The sequence below is a fragment of the Ammospiza caudacuta genome, chromosome 6 (assembly GCF_027887145.1).
Source record: "Ammospiza caudacuta isolate bAmmCau1 chromosome 6, bAmmCau1.pri, whole genome shotgun sequence".
NCBI lineage: Eukaryota > Metazoa > Chordata > Aves > Passeriformes > Passerellidae > Ammospiza > Ammospiza caudacuta.
In genome coordinates this window covers 50,872,171-50,895,213 of record NC_080598.1, presented here as the reverse complement: position 1 = coordinate 50,895,213, position 23,043 = coordinate 50,872,171, and the positions used below count along the sequence as shown (strand labels likewise).

Below are 23,043 nucleotides of genomic sequence, written 5' to 3'. Positions count from 1 at the left end.
CCAACTGCAGAAGATTTCTATTTCTACCAAATGAGCTGCACCATAGATTTTCTTTAAATATTAAAAACTCCAGAATTAAAGTGAATTATTGCTAAATGCTCAGCTGTACACATTTTTGTACTAATAAACAAATTAAAATAAATCCTGTATATTTTCTTCAGAGTCACAATAAGCTCAGTGTTTTGAAGGCACTATTCCTTTATTAACAGTGCTAACTATAGAAGAACACAACAGAGCCCTATACTTAGAAGCAATTTAGCTCAACCTCTTTTGTGCTAGCAAAATCCACATACCATTTAAATATAAAACTTCAGGACTCATCTTCTGAGTTCATCCTACAGGAGATCCCAGTGACTTAGCAATGGTGGGAATCCTCATTGGATTCCCATGCAGGATGCAGGGAGGGAAGCTCCCCAATGCTCCTGTCCAAATACTTCCTTCCTCTGCAACTGCAGCTGCTTGCTGCTGGCCAGTGGAACCAGACCTGGTCTAACTGTAAGACCCCTTGTAAAGCACTTTTCAAACACTTCTCAAGCACAAACATAGCACTAAGCCTTCTCCTTCTAGCCCCTGCATTTGCTTTTACTTATTTCTTTCACCATCATAAAATGAAGTCCACATAATAATTGTGATGTCTTGTGACTGAAGCAAATCCTCCTAGAAACCATTTACAAACATTTGAAGGACAGAAACATGCCTGCAAGCAGTCAGCCTGGATTTGTGAAGGGGAAATCAATCCTGACCAGCCAACTTGACAACATGTGACTGGCTGAGAAGGTGGAAGTTGTTTAACTTATTTTAGCAAGGCTGCTGACATTGTCTCCCATCATATACCCCTAGATAAACTGATGAAGTACAAGCTGGACAAATGGAAAGTAATGTGGACTGAAAACTGAGTGAACTATTGAGCCTAAAGGGCTGTGATTAGTGGCAAGGGAGCCATCCACAGGTGGTTTACCTCATGGTTTACCTTACTGGGGGCAATAAAGTTTTCCTTAATGACATGGGTGATGGGACAGAGTGCACCCTCAGAATGCAGATGACACAAAACCAGGAGGAGATGCTGACAGACCAGAAGACTCTGCAGACTCAACAAACTGGAGAAACAAACCAACAGGGATCTTATGGAGTCCAGCAGCAGGAAATGCAAGTTCTGTAGCTGTGGCAGAACACTCCCATGCACCAGGAGAGGCTGGGGGCCAACCAACTTTCCCAGTTGGTTGGGAAACAGCCTGGCAGGAAAGGACCTGGAGGTCCCAGGGGACACAAAACTGATCTGGAGGGAAAAGCAGCTGACAGCACCCTGGGCTGCACTCAAGAGCATCTCCAGCAGCTCAAGGAACATGATTATTCTTCTCTATTCAACACAAGAATCTCAGGCAGGGGGTCGCGAGTTCATCGCAATATTTGTGCAGAAGTTTAGACAAAAGGGATTTTTAACCTTGAGAAGAGAAAGCTTGGGGGCCTTATTTGACATGTATAAACTCTGATGTGAGACAGTAAAGAAGACAGAGGCAGATTCTTCCCAGCAGTGCCCAGTGATAGGATGCAAAACAACAGGAACAAATTCAATACACAGGAAATTCCACTTAAACCTTAAAAAACCCACAAAATCTCCTGTGTCAGAGTATTCGAATATTGGAAAGAGTTGCCCACACAGGTGGTGCAGTCTCCACCCATAGGACTCAAAATCCTGCATTCAAGACAAGACTCTGAATACATTGCCACTAATTGACATTACTTTGAGCAGGAAGATGATCTCCAGAGACCCCTTCCCACTATACTATGATTTTATTCAGGGTATGTGTGACCAATTTTGCAAATTTTCATGAAACTCAAGGAAGACAATAAGATTTCTTATACTAATTTTTAAAGCATTATTAAAAACAGATTCTACAAGGTAAGAACAAATAAAATTTTCAAAGTCCCTGGGTACTGAATTAGAAACATTTCTGTCTGGAAATGGATGGATGACTGCAACTCCTTCTGCAGCATGAAGAATGAAGATTAGTCACTGAATGTACTGCAAGACAATATTACCACAAAGGATTTTGAAAAAGAAAAGACAGATTTACATTTCTCTCTCCTTCATTCACACTAGCCACAAAACACAATGGCAGGAACAGAATACAGTTCTGTTAAGAAGACTGAGGCACCATGTTTACCCAAGCTCTAACTGAAGCTCTGTTTGTGTAGAGGCTTTTCTTTCACACTGTGACTAACTGCAGCAGTTTGGCAAAAATGATTTGTTAAATAGCCATTGTTGAATCAACCACTCAAGTCTGTGCTCTGTGTAAACAGAAGTTCTGATGAGTGGCTGCAGGGAATTACAGGGTTACCTCAACATCCCTTAAGTGACATTATTTTCAGTGCAAGATTCTATAACATTCTATGTTGGTCCAAATCTGAATTTGTTGAAGACAGAAGTAAAAATTTAGCAACTTCAATGAGTGAGGGACTAGAACACCACAATTAAAAAAAAAAAAAAATTAAAGTATTCAGTAACTAACTGAGTATTAGGAAAATGAAATTCACAAACAAACTTGAAAAAGGGTGTCCACAGTTGTGGAAATCTTTGGACACATTCATAACTCATCTGGACAAAGTCTTGAGCAATGTGAGCTAACATCAAATGGCATCAGACTTGGAAGCTGGCTCTGCTTTAACCAGGGCATTGGACCAAATGACTTCCAGGAGTCCCCAACCACCTAAACTATTCTGTGACTGGGATTCATAAATCCTAAACTTAATTTCCTATTTGTATAAAAGCTCAGTATCTGACAGGATTTAGCCTTTTCAGAATTATTCCATTTCAATTCTCCCCACAGTATTTCTGTTTTCCTATGCAATCTACAGTTGCCAAGGCAAACTAGAAATCCAGATAAATATTTCTGTTAATAACATAAAAGTGTGTGGTTCATAAGACCTCCTTTGAGAATCATCTTTAGTTTATTGTGAAAAATCTACATGGTCTATATATTAAATAAGAAGAAACTAATAGTATTTTAGTACATATCTGAACTTACATCACTACATGTGAAACTTGTGCTGTAATTAAAGTAAGAACTGAAACCCAAGATTTAGCTGCACAGTAGTTCTGTATTCATAGCAACCTTGTTTACCAGGATAGGTTGGGTCAACTGAAGTCTCTTATTTTTGTTTCCTTGCTGAATATCTGTCAAAGAGAGAAATGAGAATTTCTAACTCATACAGATACCCTTTTCTGTTTCTGAACCAAACCAAATACATTATAATGACACAATAATTTCTTTGTTCCTAATATAATCAGATCCATGAGTTTATACATTAATTATTATGAGTAAACATTGAGCTTTTCTTCCTTCAATTTTAAGAAAAGTTTCAAGGATATAAGTGCCTCAAAGGAACACATTTTTCCTCTCAAATATTACCTCAATATTAACATTACAATCTCCTAGAAGATAAATGTTTCTTCTTTCTTAGAGGACTTATAATACATATTGCATTTTGTATGGTTTCTAGGTAGAATTCGTTTTGGCATTTTTTATTTTGAGTCTGAATGTAAAAAGTAAAGCCAGTCTTTTTACTTCAAGATCAAGGTAATGCCATTTGCCATTCCTAGGTGATATAGCAAAAATGAGCTATGAGCTGGTATTATCTTTCATTCTGCCAGTCTTCATTCACTGACCCAAAACTTATAATTTTCACATTCAACCAGATTTGTCATGTTCACGGCATGCATTATGTGCTATAAGAAGTCTTCTGAAAAAATACAAGGCCTGTAATTTTTCTAAACTGAAAGTGAAAAAAAAATCACAGATGCTAACAGAATTCTAGAAGGGTAAATTACTTCTGTTGACCTAAATTTGTCTTATAGTCTAATTTAGACACAGGATATCTTTTCATTCTCCAGTCTAATTTTTTCTGTCAGTATACTTCATTCACACAGAAAGGAAAACTTTAAATTATCTAGTAGGTACTAAAATCTACTTAGAGTCTTCTTCAGTTTGTGGGTCTTACCTGTGTGGAGCATTATAAATACCAGATCTCAAAGCTTGCACTTTATTACTGTGTGTATTTCTATCATGCCCTCTCAGCCTTTCTGACTATAGCGTATTCCATCTTGAATCAATTCCATACTTCTTTTTCATAGCAACTCTAATCTAACAGTCCTAGAAGATGATGAGAATTTAAAAAAAAAAAAAAAAAAAAGCCGTAGCTGTACATTGCAACCTCTCCTTTCTAAACTGACTCACAGGTCTAAAAAAATTGTTTATTTCTACAGGATTTATTGACAGCTCTAACAGAAGCTGCCACTTCACCTCAACCCTTGTTGAGTCTCTTCAATCATTTAAAAACAAATTATGCTATGCTAAATCCACTTGCAATTCCTCTGCATGCTATTAAGAAAAGCACATTAAAGGTTAGGAAAGCAACTGTTAACTGGTTTCTGCCTATAGCTGCTTGGCTTCATAAAAAAGTGCTTTCTGTATTTGCAAGAGTCGAAGACAATGGTAAAAGCCTGAATAAGCCTAGCCTTTTAGAATCAAGGCACAAGTAAAACTTCCTACTAATCTTTCAAAAAATTCAAACATTTTAGAATAGGCTTATAATTCCCATAACAAAAACCTACTAACAGTAGAACACAGACAAATGGTAAACAAAACATACTTTGTACATGAGTTGATCAGTCTTTTTCAAAAGCACAGGGACTGGATGAAAAGAAAATGCAAATAAAAAAGAATCATAAAGATACTAAAAAAACCTGAGTACAGAATGAAAGCACAGCGTATTAGTACAGTGACTGAATGAAAAGCCACAAGAAAATGCAAATAAAAAAGGATAAAGAGAGTGTTTGAAGCTTTTGATCACAGCATTTTCTCATATACAAGAAAATCATAACTAGATATCTTATAAAAGTATATAGAGTATAGAGTATATAAAGTATATCTTATATAAAGTATATAGATATCTATATATTGTAAGTAGATAGGCATTATATCTAATAATACAAACTAAGCTTATGTTCTAAATTGATAAATATAGGAGTCAAAATGTGAGCACTGAAGAATATACCTAAAATTTTAGAAACAATTTTGAAGTTTTAGCTGTAGAAGCAGCTTTATTCCCGGCCAAGGAAATCTAACTGTGACCTCAGAATGACTTTCAACAGTTCATATTAAATTTCTATCAAATTACTGCTCTAAGGACCTGATGACTCAAAAGCAAAAAATAATTAGGAAATGAAGATGAGCAGTGAACTTACTCCATATAAGAGCTAGATTTTCAACAAGTTAGAAGTGGAAAGCTTTGCTGTTTCACATTCCATTCATTATTCAAGGAGTATACATAGTTTCAATCCTCATACTTTTAAGTAATTTGGACTCCTATTTTCAAGTTTACTCATATTTTCAAGTATATCGGACAGCTCCTTCAGACTGATGCAGTTCCATGCATCAGCAATACAGCCTCAAACAGCTGAATCTAGTGCTGCTTTCTCATGTATCAAAAGCAACCATAGATCGAAGGCAGCTTTCTGAGGCAAATACACAAATAACTAAAAACTGCTTCAATTTCAAGCTGTTCCTGATTCATATTCTGTCAAAAAGAAAAAGTATTTTACTTGCTTTATGTTCACTTTGGAAAATAGGATAAAATTCAGCTACTTAATTAAATAAAAGAGTTAGAGTCATGTCTCTCAAACAAACATAACATTTGTTCCATGTTGGAGTGGACAATCAAACCAGGTAATACATTTAACATAATAAATTGAAGTAGTGACACAAATCTTTCAAATTTCCAGCTCTCTGACAGAATAATTTCACTCAGTAGATAAAAACAAGCATTGCATATACAGATAATTAATCCATATCTGCATTCTTTATAAAACCATTATCAGAACACCATCAGAATCCTGCTGCCTACTGGTGCTCGTTTGGCCTGGGGTACAGTTAATTTTCTCTCCAGTGGCTAGTGCAGGGCTGTGGTTTGGACTTGTGCTGAAGACAGGGTAGATTATAAAGAGATGTTTTTGTTATTGTTGAGCAGGGCTTATGCAGAGCCAAGGCCTTTTCTGCTCCATGTTAGGGAGGAGACTGGGGGTGCATGGGAGACTGGGGGGAGACACAGCCAGAACAGATGATCCAAACTGACCAAAGGGATATTCCAGACCATATGGCATCATGCTCAGTATATAAAGTGGGGGGGGAAAGGAGGAAGGAGGGGGTATTTAGCATGATGGTGTTTCACTTTCCAAGTCACCATTACACACAACAGGGCCATGCTCTCCTGGAGCTGGCTGAACACCTGCCTGCCTGTGGGAAGCAGTGAATTTGCTTTGCTTTGCTTGTGTGCATGGCTTTTGCTTTCCCTAATAAATTGTTTTTAATCTCAGCCCACAAGCTTTCCAGCTTTTACCCTTCTGATTCTCCCCTAGTGAGTGAGTGGCTGCGTGGGGCTTGGCAGATGTCTGGGATTAATCCAAGACACTACTCAATTATGTTTAGGTAACTGTAGTAGTCCTAGTAACATTCCCTATCTTCAAAATCACTAAAATAATCTTAAATAGCCTTTTGCTACACTATTTTTTCCTCACATAGTCATATTACCTTATTTCTAGTCATACAGTTATCCCAAAAAGAGTTTGACGTTCTGCAATGGAAAGAATAAACAAAAACATTTACCAGTAATTCCACCCACATTTACTAAAATTAGTCCAGAACCATCTTTGAAGAAAAGAATATCTCTTTCCTTTGAATGCATATCAAATATGCTCAGCTGCACAGATCTTTCACAGCATATATTCAGTGTTAAGCACCAGAATTTCTGGCTTGTGTATTTACTATGTTGATATCAATATCATTCTATGGAAGAAAAAGTAACACAGAAGAAGAAAAATGTTTAAAAGTATTGATACAATACTATTTGCATGCCATTCCCCTGCCCTTCTCCCTATGGTTTGTTTGTTACTGAAAAAGAACTTTAACTGATCACTGAAAGGTTTAGAACAATACATTTTTAGGCTAAGTGTAGTATTAACACAATATATAATTTTCATGAACAATACTTTTGTTAGCTGTGTGAAGAGGTATCCATGCAAATGGATATTGACTGGCAGAATTTGCCATACACACAGCCCACAGTGCTGAAGCTATCAATGTTATTCTAGCGCATAAAGAACTCCAAAGTTCTACACAACTTCCATTGGGCCAACATCATCTTTACAGATGTCACAGAAACCATCTCAGTGGGCATTCACTGCGCAGTCCTCTGAAAATAATGAGCTTAAGGCAAACTCTCAGTCACAGAAGGCAAAGAAAATGAAAGTGAGAAAGGGGAAGGAATAACATTTGGGGGAAAATACTCCCAACATCCTTTACCAAAAAGCAGGTACAGTGAGTCATGAACATCTCAAATAACCCATCAAATACTAAACTCTAGTTAGAATCTTTTTCAGCTTATGGGTTTTACGGGTGTGGGACATTATACCCAACAGATCAAAAAGCTGCCACATTCCAACTGTTCATTTAAAAAGACCAAAACCACCTCCTTCATTTAATAAGGAAGATGAGACACTGTAGAAATTTTTACTTGATGCCCTCAGAATTTGCAATAAATAGGTAAGATACAAAGATCTGTATATCAACTTTATTGATCTATCTACTCTCTAACACATCATTCTCAAATAGATGGGAAAGTTTAAGTGATCAAAGCACAAGTGTATTTATCCACAATAAGAGTTGATTTTTACATACAAGTATGCATCTAATGATTTATTACAAACTTAAGGTGCAAGTATTTTCTTGCAATACAACAAGCATGCACGGTTCAAAAGAATTAACAAGTAACACTTAAAATACACCTAAGTTTGCTTTACATGATGATAAAAACAAGAAGAAATAGACATACTCTTGGGTTAAAACCTGTAGTAAATAAGCAGGTTAATTTTAAGTATCATTCTTTTCTCCATTGATTTAGTGTCTATCAATTGCTGCAGTTGGAAAAAAACAAAAATAAAATTGAATCTTGTTCTGAATCTAACTATAGCCTAACTAACTTCTAGTTTCCCAAAATGGCAGAGATAATAGGTGTTTTAGTCCTGAGCTTTGAAATGAAAGTACATAAAAGAGATTAACTGTTTATAACAGAAAAATTTTGGTGCGAACAGCAATCAGGCAATGACTGATGTTTTGCTATTTAATATGGACATAAATCCTCCCCCTCAAAAAGCTCAGTTACAATTTCAGCAGTGAAAATGGGATCTTTTCTGTTTCTCCATTTAAAGATAGGATTTTTATCTCCAAGCCTGCCCAACAATGTAAGCAATAATATCATACAAAAAAGTGTCTTAAAGCAGACACCTTTCACATTTCTCTTTTACATATGTTTATTCTGCTAGAAACAATACAATCAACCCCTATTTACAACAAAAATACAATTAGCATATTTAAAGCATTTTATTTCTGTCCCTAGTTGAGCCTTCTCAATATATGCTTGGTAACAGAAGTTACCAAGCAATTTCACTAAGGAGGAGGAAAAAAAAAGCCAGTATATATATACACTTTAGAAAATCTGATTACAAGCTGGTCAGCTGCACTTCTCATGCAGCACAGACAAACAGTAAATCATCCCATTTTGTAGGCATTAACTACTGCAAGGAAAATGCAATGGTTTTATTGAGTGCAACGCCACTTCTGCTGCACAGCTCTGTAATGTCAATTGTGTTACCAAACGCTTTTATCCACCTGGAATCCAACTTTTCTGGTCTACTCCAACTGGTAGAGAAATGCTTTGGAATTAAACAAGCAGCTTTGAACAGGCTTTCTTTAATTGTAGCATAAACTGGCGGCTGCAGTGCTTAATGTTGTTCTTTGTTGTTCAACAATAGCCATGGGAAGCAGCAGAGGTGGGGAGACAGAGAAGCAAATTGATACCTACCCAAATTAATTTACTGGTTTTACTTCAAAAAATGTTGAATTTTTACTAGAGGCATAATTGACAATTTGGACACAAAGCTACTTGGATAAACAAAAGTCCTCCAAGACTTTCTGTTTATACCTTTTCTCTCAGACAATCACATAAAACCTGGTGGAAGCTTATGCAATTTTATTTAAAGTTGCATTGCTTTGCCATTTAAAAAACAAAAAACAAATTATAACATTCTGATTTAAGATAGAATTGGGAAAGAAAAAAAATATTTTTCCCCTAACAATCAAATAGGAGATTTAACTTTAAAAACTTATGAGAAAAATGCCTTAGGAAAAAATCTCATACTGATCCATTTCCAAAGTTAGAAATATTCTCTTAAACCGAATGATTCTTGAAAAATGGATAAGGACAAGAAGAATGCATAAATTGCTTTTTCTTCCTATTAGAAAGAATGTAGGACTATGCTCTTTGAGACTGCAGCCTTTCTTCCCCACTACACATCATATTGACTTAGCAATGTGGGTCACCTTCATTTATAGAATCTTACAAACATTGTCAGTTTAAAAAAAATATCTGAAGTCTTACAACAAACCTCTGCTACTATACTCAGCTTGGACTCACACACACTTAAAATGACGCAATTCCATTCATGCCAGTTCATCTATCCCTGCTTGCACACTGCCTACACCTGACTTTCTTATGGTAAATTCAAGAACAAGTAGAAGAATGTGAAAGTAGGAATTATATAGAAACACTGAGGCTAAATTTACACTGTAGCATGTTTCTGTAAACAAAGCAGCTGCAATTTTGGAATTATGCAATGACTAAGAATGACTGTCTACATGTAGCCTGTTAGGAAAGGTAACATATAAGGGATAGATGGGCAAGACGTTTCCAACAACAGTGAATGAGTTCAGCAAAGCAGAGCAATTACCTTGGTCCTGCTCTGAATTTATATGACTGACAAGGAATGACTCAGCTACACTGTGCATGAGAGTTGTACACATTCTCACAGCCCACAGTCACGTAACATGGAATAAACAAAACTGCTGCTAGAACAACTGCTACCAAGATACAGGGACATATCCCAGGCCTGGTATTTTTATTTCTTAACATTAACCTCTCACAGGGTAATGTTTTGCAAAGAGAAACATGCAGAAACAATTACCTGAATGTAAAAGAAGCTAAATAGAATAATTTAAATAAGAATACCTGCATCATCAAGAGTCTGTTCAAATAATAACACTGATGTGAAACATCTAGTACCTTCTGCTTGTGTAAAAGTACCAGGCAGCAGCAAAAAAGCCTCAGACAGATGTATCCAGGAGATCTAGCAAAAGTTTTCAAGTGGTTCTTTGTCCCTTTCCTCATTCTGTTTAATTATCACTCTTACACTAGAAAAAAATTTTTCTTCCACATACAAGGGTGGATTGGCCATAGGGAATTAGCATTCAAGGCAAAAATTCCATCCTGTCAAAGTTTGGTTTTCCAAGCCTGCAAAGGATACTGTTACTGTTCAGACTGTAAAGACACATCCACAACCTGATCTAGGAAGGTAAAGATTCACTGGGGAGAAAGAGAGGAGAATCAAGATGTAAGAATGCCAGAGACACATCAATTCTCAAAGGGTAAATTTCAAGAAAAATTCAGTTATGAAAAATTTCCATCAATGTGCTTTTGTATTACTGGTGTTTTTTAAAAAAACCTTGCCTGAGGACATAACTGTCTTTGGCTAGAGATGCCAGTTTTGGCCTCAGTTTTTGAATCTGAATTGACCTTCTTATTCAGGCACAGAGTCCTATCATTGTGTATAATGAAAACAGTTGGTTCTTTAGCTGTAATATGAGTTTTACCAGACTATGTCAATAGAAGCCCTTGCTATAGAAATCACTTCAATTTCCTGTTCTGTTTGTCCTCAAGAACTAAAGAAAACTTCTGTTATACAAAAAATTGCCCCTAAAAGATTGAATAAGATGTTCCTACCAATGTTGGAGAACTTCTCAATGAATAATATAGACCTCTTTGAGTTGCTTAGTCTCAAGGACTGTCTACATTCCCATTCTGTTTCCACTGTGAAAAAACTTCTCTCTTAAGTGATTAAATTATCCTGGTTTTGTTTCCTGTGACATAAAGCTTTGGGCTCCAAGGCTTGACAGAATCCAGGGTAACTCAGTGTTGGCTTTTAGAGTACCAGCTGGTGGAACAAGGAAAAAAACATTAATATTACTAAAGTTAACTCTAAAAATAGCTAAATGAACTATTATACAAGTTTACCCCAGAGAGCAGGATTAATTTGAAATCCCAACAAAGCTATTTCTTGTCTTGTTCCAAATTCTTGTGTCACAGCATATCTGCAAAGGCACAGATACAGGCCCAAGACTGCAGTCCTAGTTCCTGAAGTCCTAAAATTATAATCAGAATTTCACCTCAGTAAAACAACTTCACATAAAGTGTACAGTGTAGCAGTATGAACCAATGTATAGTTCTATCCATCTTGTTTTGCAGAGATTCAGAAAAGCTTTTAAAAAGCCCTGAATGCAAAAATATAGGGTGTATCAGCACTAAGAGCCACTCTCTGAAGAGCCTCAAGAGCACTCAGATTTTTTGGGACAGGTAGTGATGCATGCTACTAACCTGCTTTTAGGGAAAGAGCAGCTGAATCAGTACTAACTCCTGTCTCTTCTTTGTGCTAGCAACATACGGAGTCAGAGTGCAGGGCCACAGAAGCATGCCTACAATAAAGCAGTCCTCAAAACACTAGAAGGAATTTGCAAGAATGACATGTTCAGTAAATAAGCTATCAGTGGGATGTTCACATTTAGAGGATAGTAGTCACCGTCTCAATGAACATCAATGATGAGTGGTGTCCCTGAGAGGTCCATACTGGGACCAGTGTCATTCAATATCTTCATTAATGGTACAGACAAAAGGACTGAGTGCTGCCTCAGTAAATCTGCCACCAAGACCAAGCTGAGCTTTGCTACAACATCATGAAGTTTAACAAAACCAAGTGTAAGGTGCTACACTTGGGTCAGGGCAAACCCTGGTATCAACACAGGCCAGGGGATGAACAGATCAGAGCAGCCCTGCTGGGAAAGATTTGGGGGTGTTTGTGGGAGAGAGGCTGGATATGAGCTGACAACATGCACTATGCAGCAGCCCAGAAAGCCAACTGTCTCCTGGGCTGCATCCAAAGCAATGTGACCAGCAAGGCAACGTGACTCTGTACCCTGCTCAGATGAGACCCAACCTGGAGTGATGGGTCAGATTTCCTCAGCACAGAAAGGACATCAACATTTTTGAGGAAGAAGGGTAACAAAGACCTTGTCCAGAGGAGGGTCACAACGACAACTAAAGGGATGGAGCACCTCTCCTGTGAGGAAAGGCTTAGAGAATTGGGGTTGTTCAGCCTGGAGAAGAGAGCAGCCTCTTAGAGAAGCCTTACAGTGCCTAAAGGTATCCTACAGAAAAGCTGAAAAAAGACTTCTTACAAGGACATGTAGCAACAGGACAAACAGAGATAGCTTCAAACTGAGAGTAGGTTTAAATTGAGTATTAGGAAGAATTTTTTTACTGTGAGGGTGGAGAGGCACTGGAAGAGATTGCCCAGAGTTCTCAACTCTGGAAGCACCTACAGCCATGTTGGATGGGGCCTGGAGCAAAGTGGCCTAGCTGAAGCTGTCTCTGCCCATGGCAGGGGGAAGGAATTAAACGACCTTTGATCCCTTCGGACCCCAGCCATTCTGTATAAATTGACTAGAGATTTGTGTTTTGGTCACTAGCATACAACAGTCATTATTTTACAGGGTACTATCATGTGAAAGCATATTCAGACTGGCCAAAAATGAACAGCTTGATCTACTCTTTGAAGATTCTGTACCTTTGATGTATTCTAACACAAAATATTATACTTTCCCATCTACATCTTCATTTCCAGAACCTGTCAAAAACTAGTCCAATATTATTATCTCTTGCCAAGGCAGGCAAATGATAAAATTTAAATTAGTATTATTGAGCAAGCATGAGGATAAAAGCTCCTTATGCACACAAAATGTTTTTTTGTAAACACTTGGCAATTTCTAAGGAAGGTGATATAAAGAAGAATTATAATATTTATACATTAATTATGTGACATCAAAAATGAACTGTGCAACTGTTAAACCTATTTATTAAATGCCAGTGCTCATCCAAACAAAAAGAAAAGAAACTCACTCTCCTGCTGGGCAACAGGCTATTTATGTATGGGATCCATCATTGTAGAAATAAAGAAATATGGGAAATATTTTCCTGGATATTCCTATGTCAAACATTTCTAGGAGAGGATGATAAGGTTTTCCTAGGACAACAGAACAATTTTTAGAAGTTAAAAAAACCCACATATTTTTCAACTGTGTTTGATATTCAAAAATATATCTAGTTTCTCCTTATGTCATGAGCAAAGATGCTCTGAAACACAAATATAATTGACATCTCCAGAGAAGAATTTGACAACACATAAGGAAGAGCTACCTGGTCTCACACATGACAGCTCAGGCAGACTTCCAAATCTCATGCAGAGCTGATCTCCCTTTCATGACCCGGTGAACCATGCAGGGGTGGTGTAGGGTGTGGGCCTTTGACACTGTTTCCCCCATCTTTCTCCTGGAGAAGCTGACAGCTACCACTCAGATGGGAGTGCTGTTGGCTGGGTTAAAAAGCGCTTGGAAGGCTGGATACAGAGAGGGGTGGTGAATGGTGCTGCACTCCGTTGACAGATGGTCACTAGTGGTGCTCCCCAAGGCTCAGTGTTGGTGACAGCCCTGTTTGACAACTTCATCAATGGTCTGGACAAGGCGATCAAGGGCACCCTCGGTCAGTTTGCAGATGACACCAAGTTTGGTGGGAATGTCACTATGCTGGAGGGTAGGAAGGTTCTGCAGGGAGATCTGGACAAGCTGGATCCATGGGCTGAGGCCAGTAGTATGGGGTTCAACAAGTCCAAGGGTCAGGTTCTGCACTGGGCTCACAGCAACCCCACACAGCACTACAGGCTGGGGCAGAATGGCTGCAAAGCTGCCAGGTGGAAAAGGACCTGGGACTGCAGGTTGACAGCAGCTGAACATGAGCCAGCTGTGCCCAGGGGGCCAAGAAGGCCAATGGCATCCTGGCCTGTGCCAGCAATGGTGTGGCCAGCAGGACCAGGGCAGGGATTGTCCCCATGATTGTCAGCACTGGTGCGGCCACACAGCGAATGCTGTGCTCAGTTCTGGGCCCCTCATGACAAGAAAGACATAGAGGGGCTGGAGCATTGAGGGCAACAGAGCTGGGGAAGGGTCCAGAACACAAGACTTGCGAGGAGCAGCTGAGGGAGCTGGGGGTGTTTAGCCAGGAGAAGAGGATTACTCTTTTGTATTATTCTCCACACCCACCTGAAAGGGGTTTGGAGCCAGGTGGGGATCGGACTCTTCTCTCAGGCAACAAGTGGCAGGATGAAAGGAAATGGCCTCAAGCTGTGTCAGGGGATGTTCAAGTTGAAGATCAAGAAGAATTTTCCTTAGTTAAGGCTGCTCAGAGCAGCAGTGGATTCCCCATCTCTGGAAGTGTTCAAAAATTACTGGGTATTGCACTTACTGCTATAGTTTATTTGACATGGTGGTGTTTAGTCAAAGGTTGGACCCAATGACCTCAGAGGTCTTTTACAACTTTCATGATTCTTTAAGTCCATTTTATGTCAAAGGCCTTGTTATACAAACAACAGCTGATACTTTCTATCCTCTGCTCATTTCAACCAGTACTTCACAGACCCAAAGTATACATTCAAAATTAGAGTAACAAGTACTAAATCTGGTTCACTATTGGCAGCAGAGCCATGTATCAGCTGTGACTTCTTGTTTACACTCCCATTTATAGCAGCAAGAGCAGTTGCATTTTGTTTCACACTTTGCTGGAACAAAGTATCTGAATATTTTGTTAGAATTAGAATGTATTCCCTAATCTGACTGAGATTGCAGGGCTACAATAGCATCAGTGCTGGAACACAAAAGCTATCAGTACCATGCAGTCACAGAATGAAAGGAGAGGTGAGCTTCTCTCTGATATCAGGAAAGCTTCTTCCAGCTTAGCTTGACTGTGAAACCAGACACCAGGAAACCCTAACTTCATAAATACCATAAGCCAGTCAAAGTTTCAGGCATTTCACCCCCTCGCAAGCATTGTTCCCATGCTGCTATTCAATTCCTTTGTGCTGGCACAGGTCTTCTTTAAAGTATACAAAGTCCTGGACCATACAGTTGATCAGTTTTAAAACTAACCATCATTTCCAGGATTTGCCTCAGGTCAAGTCCCCAGCGTGCTGTGCAGACAAAAGGGCAAACATAGTTCAAACACTAGAACAGGGAGAGGACTGGCATTGCCATCTTCCTGCACTGTAGCCTGAGAAAGAAACCTGAAATTTTTCTCTCTCCTTTTTTTTTAATGCTTCTCAATGCACTACAGTAACTCTGCTCTGTATATTCACAGCTGGCTCCTCAGCTGCAGTTTCAACTCAGCAAATATGATTAACAGAAGTATTTGCACCAAGCTTAATTTAAATAAAGGTATGTGACTTAGCAACACTTTAGGAGTCTACAGGTACACCTTTTACTTTAAGGTGAAAGACTCCATATTATACTCATTAGTTTATTTGCATAACACATTTAAGGTCAAACAAATTGTTCATCTGTCCAACTAAGTGAATCAGAATGGAACTTTTATAAAACTTAAGTTGCAATTTGAAAATTAAAGGATGGGGAAAATGAAAAAATACTTTTGACATTGATATTTAGAGCTTGACAGGGCAGATGGAAGAACTATTTTCCAACATGCTGAGCATTACAGCTGGATCACTTAGCATACCATTAGAACCATAAACTGTATAACTGGAATAGAATAGCCAGTTTTCATGATTATGTAACACACCAAAAAAAGTGATACAATGCAGAAAATAATCTCCTAAAGTTACATGTAAATGAAAGCTTTCATTTAAAATCTAATTATTTTAAAGTGATTTGCCTGAACCTACAGAAAAATTAAATTTTCCAAAATTAACACCATCACTAAAAACCAGACCAAAACAAATCCACAAGCTTTTAAATAGTAGTGGTTTTGACATTCACAATCAACAACATATAATGCATTAAAAGATGTTTAGAATTTGAGAATGCTCTAGCTAATCAAGGCTAGCTTGTACAATCAAGTACAACTTTTCTTCTTGTTGCTGTGGCCTTTTTAAGTCACCATAACTTCAGAGGCATTGAATTCTTTCCAGTCTAGACAGAGTATCTATTGTGTCTTCAAGAACTGTGTTAAATGTTTTAGAAAGGGATTGTGTGGTTTTCTACACTGATAGATAGGATCTCTCCAAAAACAATGGTTTTGTTCCTAAAAGGGTGAATAATTCAATCTTCCACCTTGATAACTTATTATTACTATGTTATTTTGAGTAAGACACAAATGTCAAGGTCTGGAAGTTTTAACACTAAGCAGGCACAAATGAAAAAAAAAAAAAAGTAGCTGAATACAAAGTCATACAGTACACACAACAATGCAAAAGCCCTAGGGAAATCTATCAGAAAAGTCCTCAGAAAACAAACCACCCTGCAGTGCCTATGCCAGTAAGCATCCAGAACCAGATTCTCATCAGGCAAAGAACACCTGTATTGGAAAAAAGGCTCCCAATATTACCAGTTAGATTGTGCCTGGGCCAGTCTGACCCTCGCTGCTGGGCCAAAGGCAGCAACTGCGGCGTGTCACCCCAGAGATACCTTGGCTAGCTGGTGGTTGCAGCTGGGCACTGAACAAGTCCAGGCTTGTTGGAACCCCGTTCACCTCAGGAGGAATAGCTTCAGGCGATGGTGAAGAGAAAAAGGAGAGGATTCCGCTGGAGGGTTTAATGTCCAGAGGTTTATTCCATGGTTACAGAGGTCTGAACGTGAGCAACTGCTCCAACAGAAACCCGACCGCATGGTCTGATGACCTTTTTAAGCTCAGGGACAGGGGGAGGGGAGGTACAGGTGAGCCACCAACCAGGTGAGAGGGGCAGGGGCCCAGTGGAAGATGACACCCAGACAGGCCAATGACCCCTGGGCCTGAGTGGCATCCTTTGAACTTGACCAACCACACGATGCCTTGCTGGAATGCTAAGTCTGAGTGACAGGACTCACTCAGCATGGGGGTAAGGGGGAAGGGAGAGAGTATAGGCACACCTGGGAAAGTGACCTGGAAGGCCAAAATGGGACATTACAGCACACCACAACACACCTGCTTTGGGCTGTATACCATAAAAGAGTGAGCTACAGCAAGACAAATCAATATAAGCAATAACACCAATCAAGAATCAGAAAACATGGAAAAACTAATTACAGGCAAAAATTCACAGCAGGAATGAAAATTATTGTTCCCAAGCTGCTTATTGCCACTGTCCTGGTAGAGGTCACAATGCCCTGAGGTGGAATGCAAACTGTTCAGTTGCTTCAGAGTGTTCCAGCAGCTCCTCTTAATCTGCTGATGGTTTTATGATCAGCCATCAATCTTGACACTGACCCGGGCTGAGACACACAGCTGTTTTGCTGTCTTTGTTCTTCTGTAGGGCCAGCATCATACAAAGTACAGACAGAATACAACTCTTCAGTGATTCTTGTTAGAGGCTCCAGAAACCACCAAACACACAAGCTGAAGCTCTAAAACATAGATCTGAGACACTCAAATGCCTCTCCCTCCCTAAGTCCCTAAACCCATTTGGTTTCAATGAGAAGTTCATAAACATCCCTGACAGTCTGGTCTAAGGAAGCCCAGTTCCTCTACCAGAATCAAGGTTAAATGAGATTACAATAAATTACAGTCCACTTTGTTACCACATTCTTATTAAATTAGAACTTGCTCAGTCTAACTGCAGAATGTTACCTAATTAAAACTGAGTATTCTGGGAATCAGTGGTTTAAAGCAGTAGTTCACTTACGCTCAAGTCATATTAAAGTAACCCTAGCCACCAGGAGAGCTGCTACAGCCTCTCCTTTTGCTTGCAGAACTGTTTCTATATCCACATGATGTAGTAAATCAAAGAGTTGATTTATCTGACAATTAATGCAACCAGAAATTATCAACTTTACCTAGATCTTCTTATCAATCTACCTCATTACAGAGTTATCTGAAAAACAGTACTAGCAGAAAAGGGGAGACTGAAAGCAAAGACATTCACTAGCAATAATAATGAGAGAGAGACTACCTTTTCAGGATTATCAAAATTACAATTATCACTTTAGAATGCGAAACCAAATTATGATAGGCAACAGCAAAAAAACAATTGCAATGAAATCATGTCTATATGGACCTAAAATCTCACATAAGATCAATCTATCAATGTACTCACCACATGTTAAAAACATTTGTAGGTATGTAATTACATTGCACTTAAGAGAACAGAACGAACCAAAATTTACAGAATCTGTGACCATACATCATGGCTAGACACAGACAAGACACCGTGGAAATACAAAATAATCATTAGATGGTTACAAATATATACTGGATGAGTAAAGCAATTAACTTTACAATGTCAAGTACAAGTCCACACCAGAAACTGTATGGTACTACTGGCAAATGAGAAGCTAAGAACACAAGAAATGAAAAGAGAAGAATAACTGATGAAACTCTGAAAGTTGGAAAATTAATACCTTCTCATATATGCAGTTAGCAAGAATCAGTCACTGGGGAAAAAAAAGAAAATCTATCCTCTCCAACTTGGATCTCAATGTACCCATTTTCAGACCACTATAGTAAAAGACTTCAGGAGCAGAAATCTTCTAAAAACAAATATCTAACAAACATACAACAACTCTGCATATAAGGAAATTGAAGCTCAAGAGTGGGGAGGAAAAGCTGGAGGCAGGTTTTAAAAGGAAATTATGTGAAAAGAAGAAAGTAGTTGAGTTTTTTGTTCAGAATGAAAGCCTTTAAAACACGAAGACTCTTTCTGAACTTTCCCAGAACATCACTAGTAAACATTAGCTGGAATAGAAAATTCCAGCTAATGAAAATCACTAGTAAACATTAGCTTTGCTGTAGCATACAAAGCTTTTACCCATTATTAATCAGCTCCATTGCACTGTACAAGCAACCCTGAAGATACTCACCTCAGTCAATTTAAAATCTTCAACTTGAAGATTAGGGTGCAATAAGTAAATGACAATACAAAAACCATTGTGACAAAAGTAGTACTCTGATGTTACCTGTAGATATTTAAGATGAGAGATCTGCTTTGTATTATTGTTCTTGTATATTTTAATGTATGTGGAGATAACACAATCCTTTCCAAATGGGAAACAACAGAGGTGTCCTTAACAATTTGTTTCAACCTCAGCAATGCTATTTCTATAGACAGATTTCAGAAAAGGCAGTGGCTTTTTTGGATAAGATCAAGGTTAGTCCTACATAAGGAACAACCTACATAAGGACAGTGAATAATGCATTTGTGTGAGAAAATGAGGCACAGAAAGACTGGACTGGCACTACTATCAGACAGCAATAGGCAGGTATATTGTATTAAAACAGATGAAAAATTCCTGACAAGCCAAAAGTACATACTCTTGTACATTATATAAAAGGTACTACTAGGTTACAGGCAGCTTTTCAACTCTGCTTTTACTCCACTCAGTACAAGGACAGCAACATGCTATTCAACAGCAACAGCTTCCACTGGATGACTGTATTAACATACATGCACAGTAAGGCCAGATTACAAAAACCATATCAAGCAGAGTTGAAGGTTCCTTTCAGCAATGAGAACAATGCAGAGGGAAAAATGAACACTTCCTTAAAAGAAAAAGAATGTTATGTCTCAAACAGCTGCTGGAGTAGAGAAAATCAGATAAAGATGTCAGGAAAAGGTCAAGGCCAGGTTGAAAAGCAATTGGTAAGATGAAAGCTATGAATGCCATTTAAAAAGGCAATTATCTAGTTAAGACATATATGCTGGAAACATGGATTTTTAAGTGGAAAAGAAGCAAAGAAATTTGCTACACACTGGAAAAGAAAAAAATCATCTATGCTGGTTGTTGTAAGGTAAAACCCAGAATGGATACATATCCTTTCAGTGATATGTACCACATGCAAACTGTTTCCTCTGAATTTCCCTGCAGTCAACAGACTGCTTTGATTACAGCAACTAAGAGCAAAGCAAGTTTTAAAAGCCTCTATTTAATAAATTTCAGTAGTCAGTATCAAAAGCAGTATCAGCAGTCAAAAATGATTACTTACAAATACTGCCATGCAGCCCAAAAAGAGAAAACTGTATCACCAAAAATATCTACTCTAAATACTGAGCACAGGCTTAGACTAGAAAAGCACTTAAAATAGCAGAATAAGCAAACTGAGAGTGAGCTGCAGCTGGTTCTTCAATTACTAGGTATTGTTTAAAAATGCATATTCAACTCAAAATCCCCCCGAACATTTGTACTCTCAAAGATGACTTACACAGTAGTTGAAAGACCCATACTTTAAATTACCAAATTTAAGTTATTCAAATATCTGCAAATAAATATTTTCAACAAAAAGGATGAGGTAGGATGATGAAAACCAGAACAGAGGGAAGTATTAACACAGTATTTTCTACAGTAATTCCCAAGGACTATAGAACTAATGTATAGACAATTCAAGTTTTCTCTTCTGAAAGTCCAAACACACACAGGATGCTAGAGCAGCTCTGTTACTAGCCTGTGTTAACTGCCCATGAGTGAATATCTGGAGTGAGTATGAACTCCCTGAATTATTGGTATTAATAACATTGGCACTCAGGGAATCTTGCAAAATCAACTACAGGGGGAAAGATGATTAAGTATAACTCTGTGCTGGTGAGGAACATATTAAAAGATCAGAAATTCTTATACATGTACACAGACACCCCTTTATAGGGTGATTTTTTTGTGAATTACAATACCTATTTTCATCTTGCCTATATGCTTAACATAAGTTGAAGGCAAAAGAACTACGAATAGACAGAAAATTAAAGGAGTGAAGAGTAAAACACTAAAAAAGCTGTATGTAAACACAATGGTCAGCAATGTTTCACAGCAACATTTTAGGAAATACCTGAGTAGATAAACAGCCCTTTCAATATCACTGAGTTCTTCATCAACTGTCAATCTTTCTATTTCTTCTGGTGTCTGTCAAGTGTGAAATAGAGATTATGAGTTTACAATGCCTGACTACTTCACTGTTTTAATCTTAAAACAACCTGGTTCTCCCCACATATACAGGGATAGCTTCATGACTAATCTGAATTTATTCATGAAACCTCCAGCCAACATTTCAGATTCAATCACATAAATCTTTCACCAGGAAAAGACGGAACGTCAGAGAAGTACAGTTTCAAGTCAGACACTATCACTATTAAACAAGTTGCATATAATTTAATCTGAAGACCCAAGCTAATCTATTTGTTCCCATCTTAATATTCTTATACTGAAAACATCAAATCCCTGCTATATTCGAGACTGTTTATTATAAAATGCCTGAGAACGTTTCATATCCTGGTGCTGTTCAAACAAACAAACAAACAAACCCAAACAAACGCTAGAAAAACGGTCTATTCACTTATCTGTGCATAATTAAAACAGACCCAATTTAAAATGGATTTTAAATCACCGTTCTTTTTTGAGGTATATATACCTTCAGGCTCCTGCGTACTGGCCTCTCTATAATAGTTAGTTCCTGCAGGTCTTCTATGTATCCAAAAAGACTGCTATGACTAAAATCCATTTTGGAGAAGATTATTGGGCGCATGTAACAACTAAAGCCTTCGGCAGCCGTCGCTGTCCCCGAGCCTCACATCGCAGCGCGGGCGGCAGGAGCGAAGCCCCGGGGCGCTCCGGCGGCCGGCAGCGGCCCCGGCTGGGCGCGCACACTGCGGCAGCGCCGCCGGCCGCCACCCCCGCCCGGCCGCCTGCCGGCAAACTTTCCGCTCCGCCCGGGCGGCCAGGCGGCGGGGCCGGCGCCCGCAGCCCCGAGAGCCCCCGCGGCCGCTGCTGCCTCGGCGGGCGGGAGTTTCGAGCCAAGTTTGCCCTCGTCGCTGGCCACCCCCGTCCGTAGCGAGGGCGCGGGGACCGCGGTGCCCCCGGGCGCCAGAGGGGCCGGGCGGAGCCCTCGGCCGCGGGCTCGCTCCTCAGCGCCTGGGCAGGAGGGCAGGGCAGGGCGAGGAGCGGAGCGGAGCGAAACAGCCCCGCCGCGGTGCCCGGGTGCCGCCTCCCCGCCCGCCCCGGGAGGAGGGACGGTCGCTGTGGTGCAGTGACGCTCCCCGCCCCCGTCCCGCGGCGCAGCCCCTCGCCTCCCTCCCGGGTGAGCGCTACAGCCCCCGGCCGGGGCAGCCCCAGCGCCGCCGAGCCGGTCTCCGGGGCAACGCGGCGCTACCGCGGTCTCCACGGGCAGGGCAGGGCAGCGTCGGGCCCGGCAGCGCCGGAATGCGCGGAGGCGCGGCCCCCTCAGCGCCCGGCCCGGCGGGGCTGCCCGGCCCCCTCAGCGCCCGGCCCGGCGGGGCTGCCCGGCAGCGGTGCGGCTCCGGGAGCTTTCCCTCGCACAGCGGCAGCGCCGCGGCCGCTGCTCCTCGACCCCTCCCCTGGGGGGCGCCGCGTTCCCCGCCAGTGTGGAACCCCACCAGTGTGGAACCCCACCAGTGTGGCCCGTCTCGCCGCTGTGTCAAATCAAATTACACCGGGGAAACTGAAAACAAGTGCTGTTTTTAATGAAAAGTCCAAACCAGGTTCCTCCCCCAATGAATTATATTAACGTTAAAAGGAAAAAAAATACTTCTTCGGCAGTAAACTGTGAAACTCTGACGAAGACATGACTTACACTCTCCATAAATTCTTACTCCTCACCTTTTGCATTCTAGACCCAGGTTATGCACCACTCACACTCACAGCAGCAGCACAGATTCCAACAGGAATAGTTTTCCTGATAAATGCAGTTAGGCCTTGGATGCCTTTACCATTTTGGCTCACAAATGTGGATTGCCTTGGGGGCTAAAGGGAGAGTACTTTTTTCAAGACAAAAGTATGCTAATTACCTCTGATTCATATACAAATAAGTATGGATAATCTTTAAAAACTTAGTAAGAGAGCTTCTTTT

At 39.8% G+C, this 23,043-nt stretch overlaps 1 protein-coding gene across 3 annotated transcripts in view; it reads right to left on the bottom strand.

Annotated features, from left to right (window-relative positions):
- Window positions 1–21,799, bottom strand: part of PPP4R4 (protein phosphatase 4 regulatory subunit 4) — a 58,267-nt gene extending 36,468 nt beyond the window's left edge. For 2 of the 3 annotated variants that reach the window (XM_058806418.1, XM_058806419.1), the window contains exons 1-2: window positions 21,589–21,799; window positions 21,010–21,083 (exon numbers count right to left, since the gene is read on the bottom strand). In XM_058806418.1, the coding sequence (XP_058662401.1) occupies window positions 21,010–21,083; window positions 21,589–21,702 (188 nt within the window). In that variant the 5' untranslated portion in view covers window positions 21,703–21,799. Of the gene's footprint in view, window positions 1–3,026; window positions 3,062–21,009; window positions 21,084–21,588 lie in introns of those variants that run through there. The other variant, XM_058806420.1, reaches the window with a different exon arrangement.
- Between the last annotated feature and the right edge of the window lie 1,244 nt (window positions 21,800–23,043).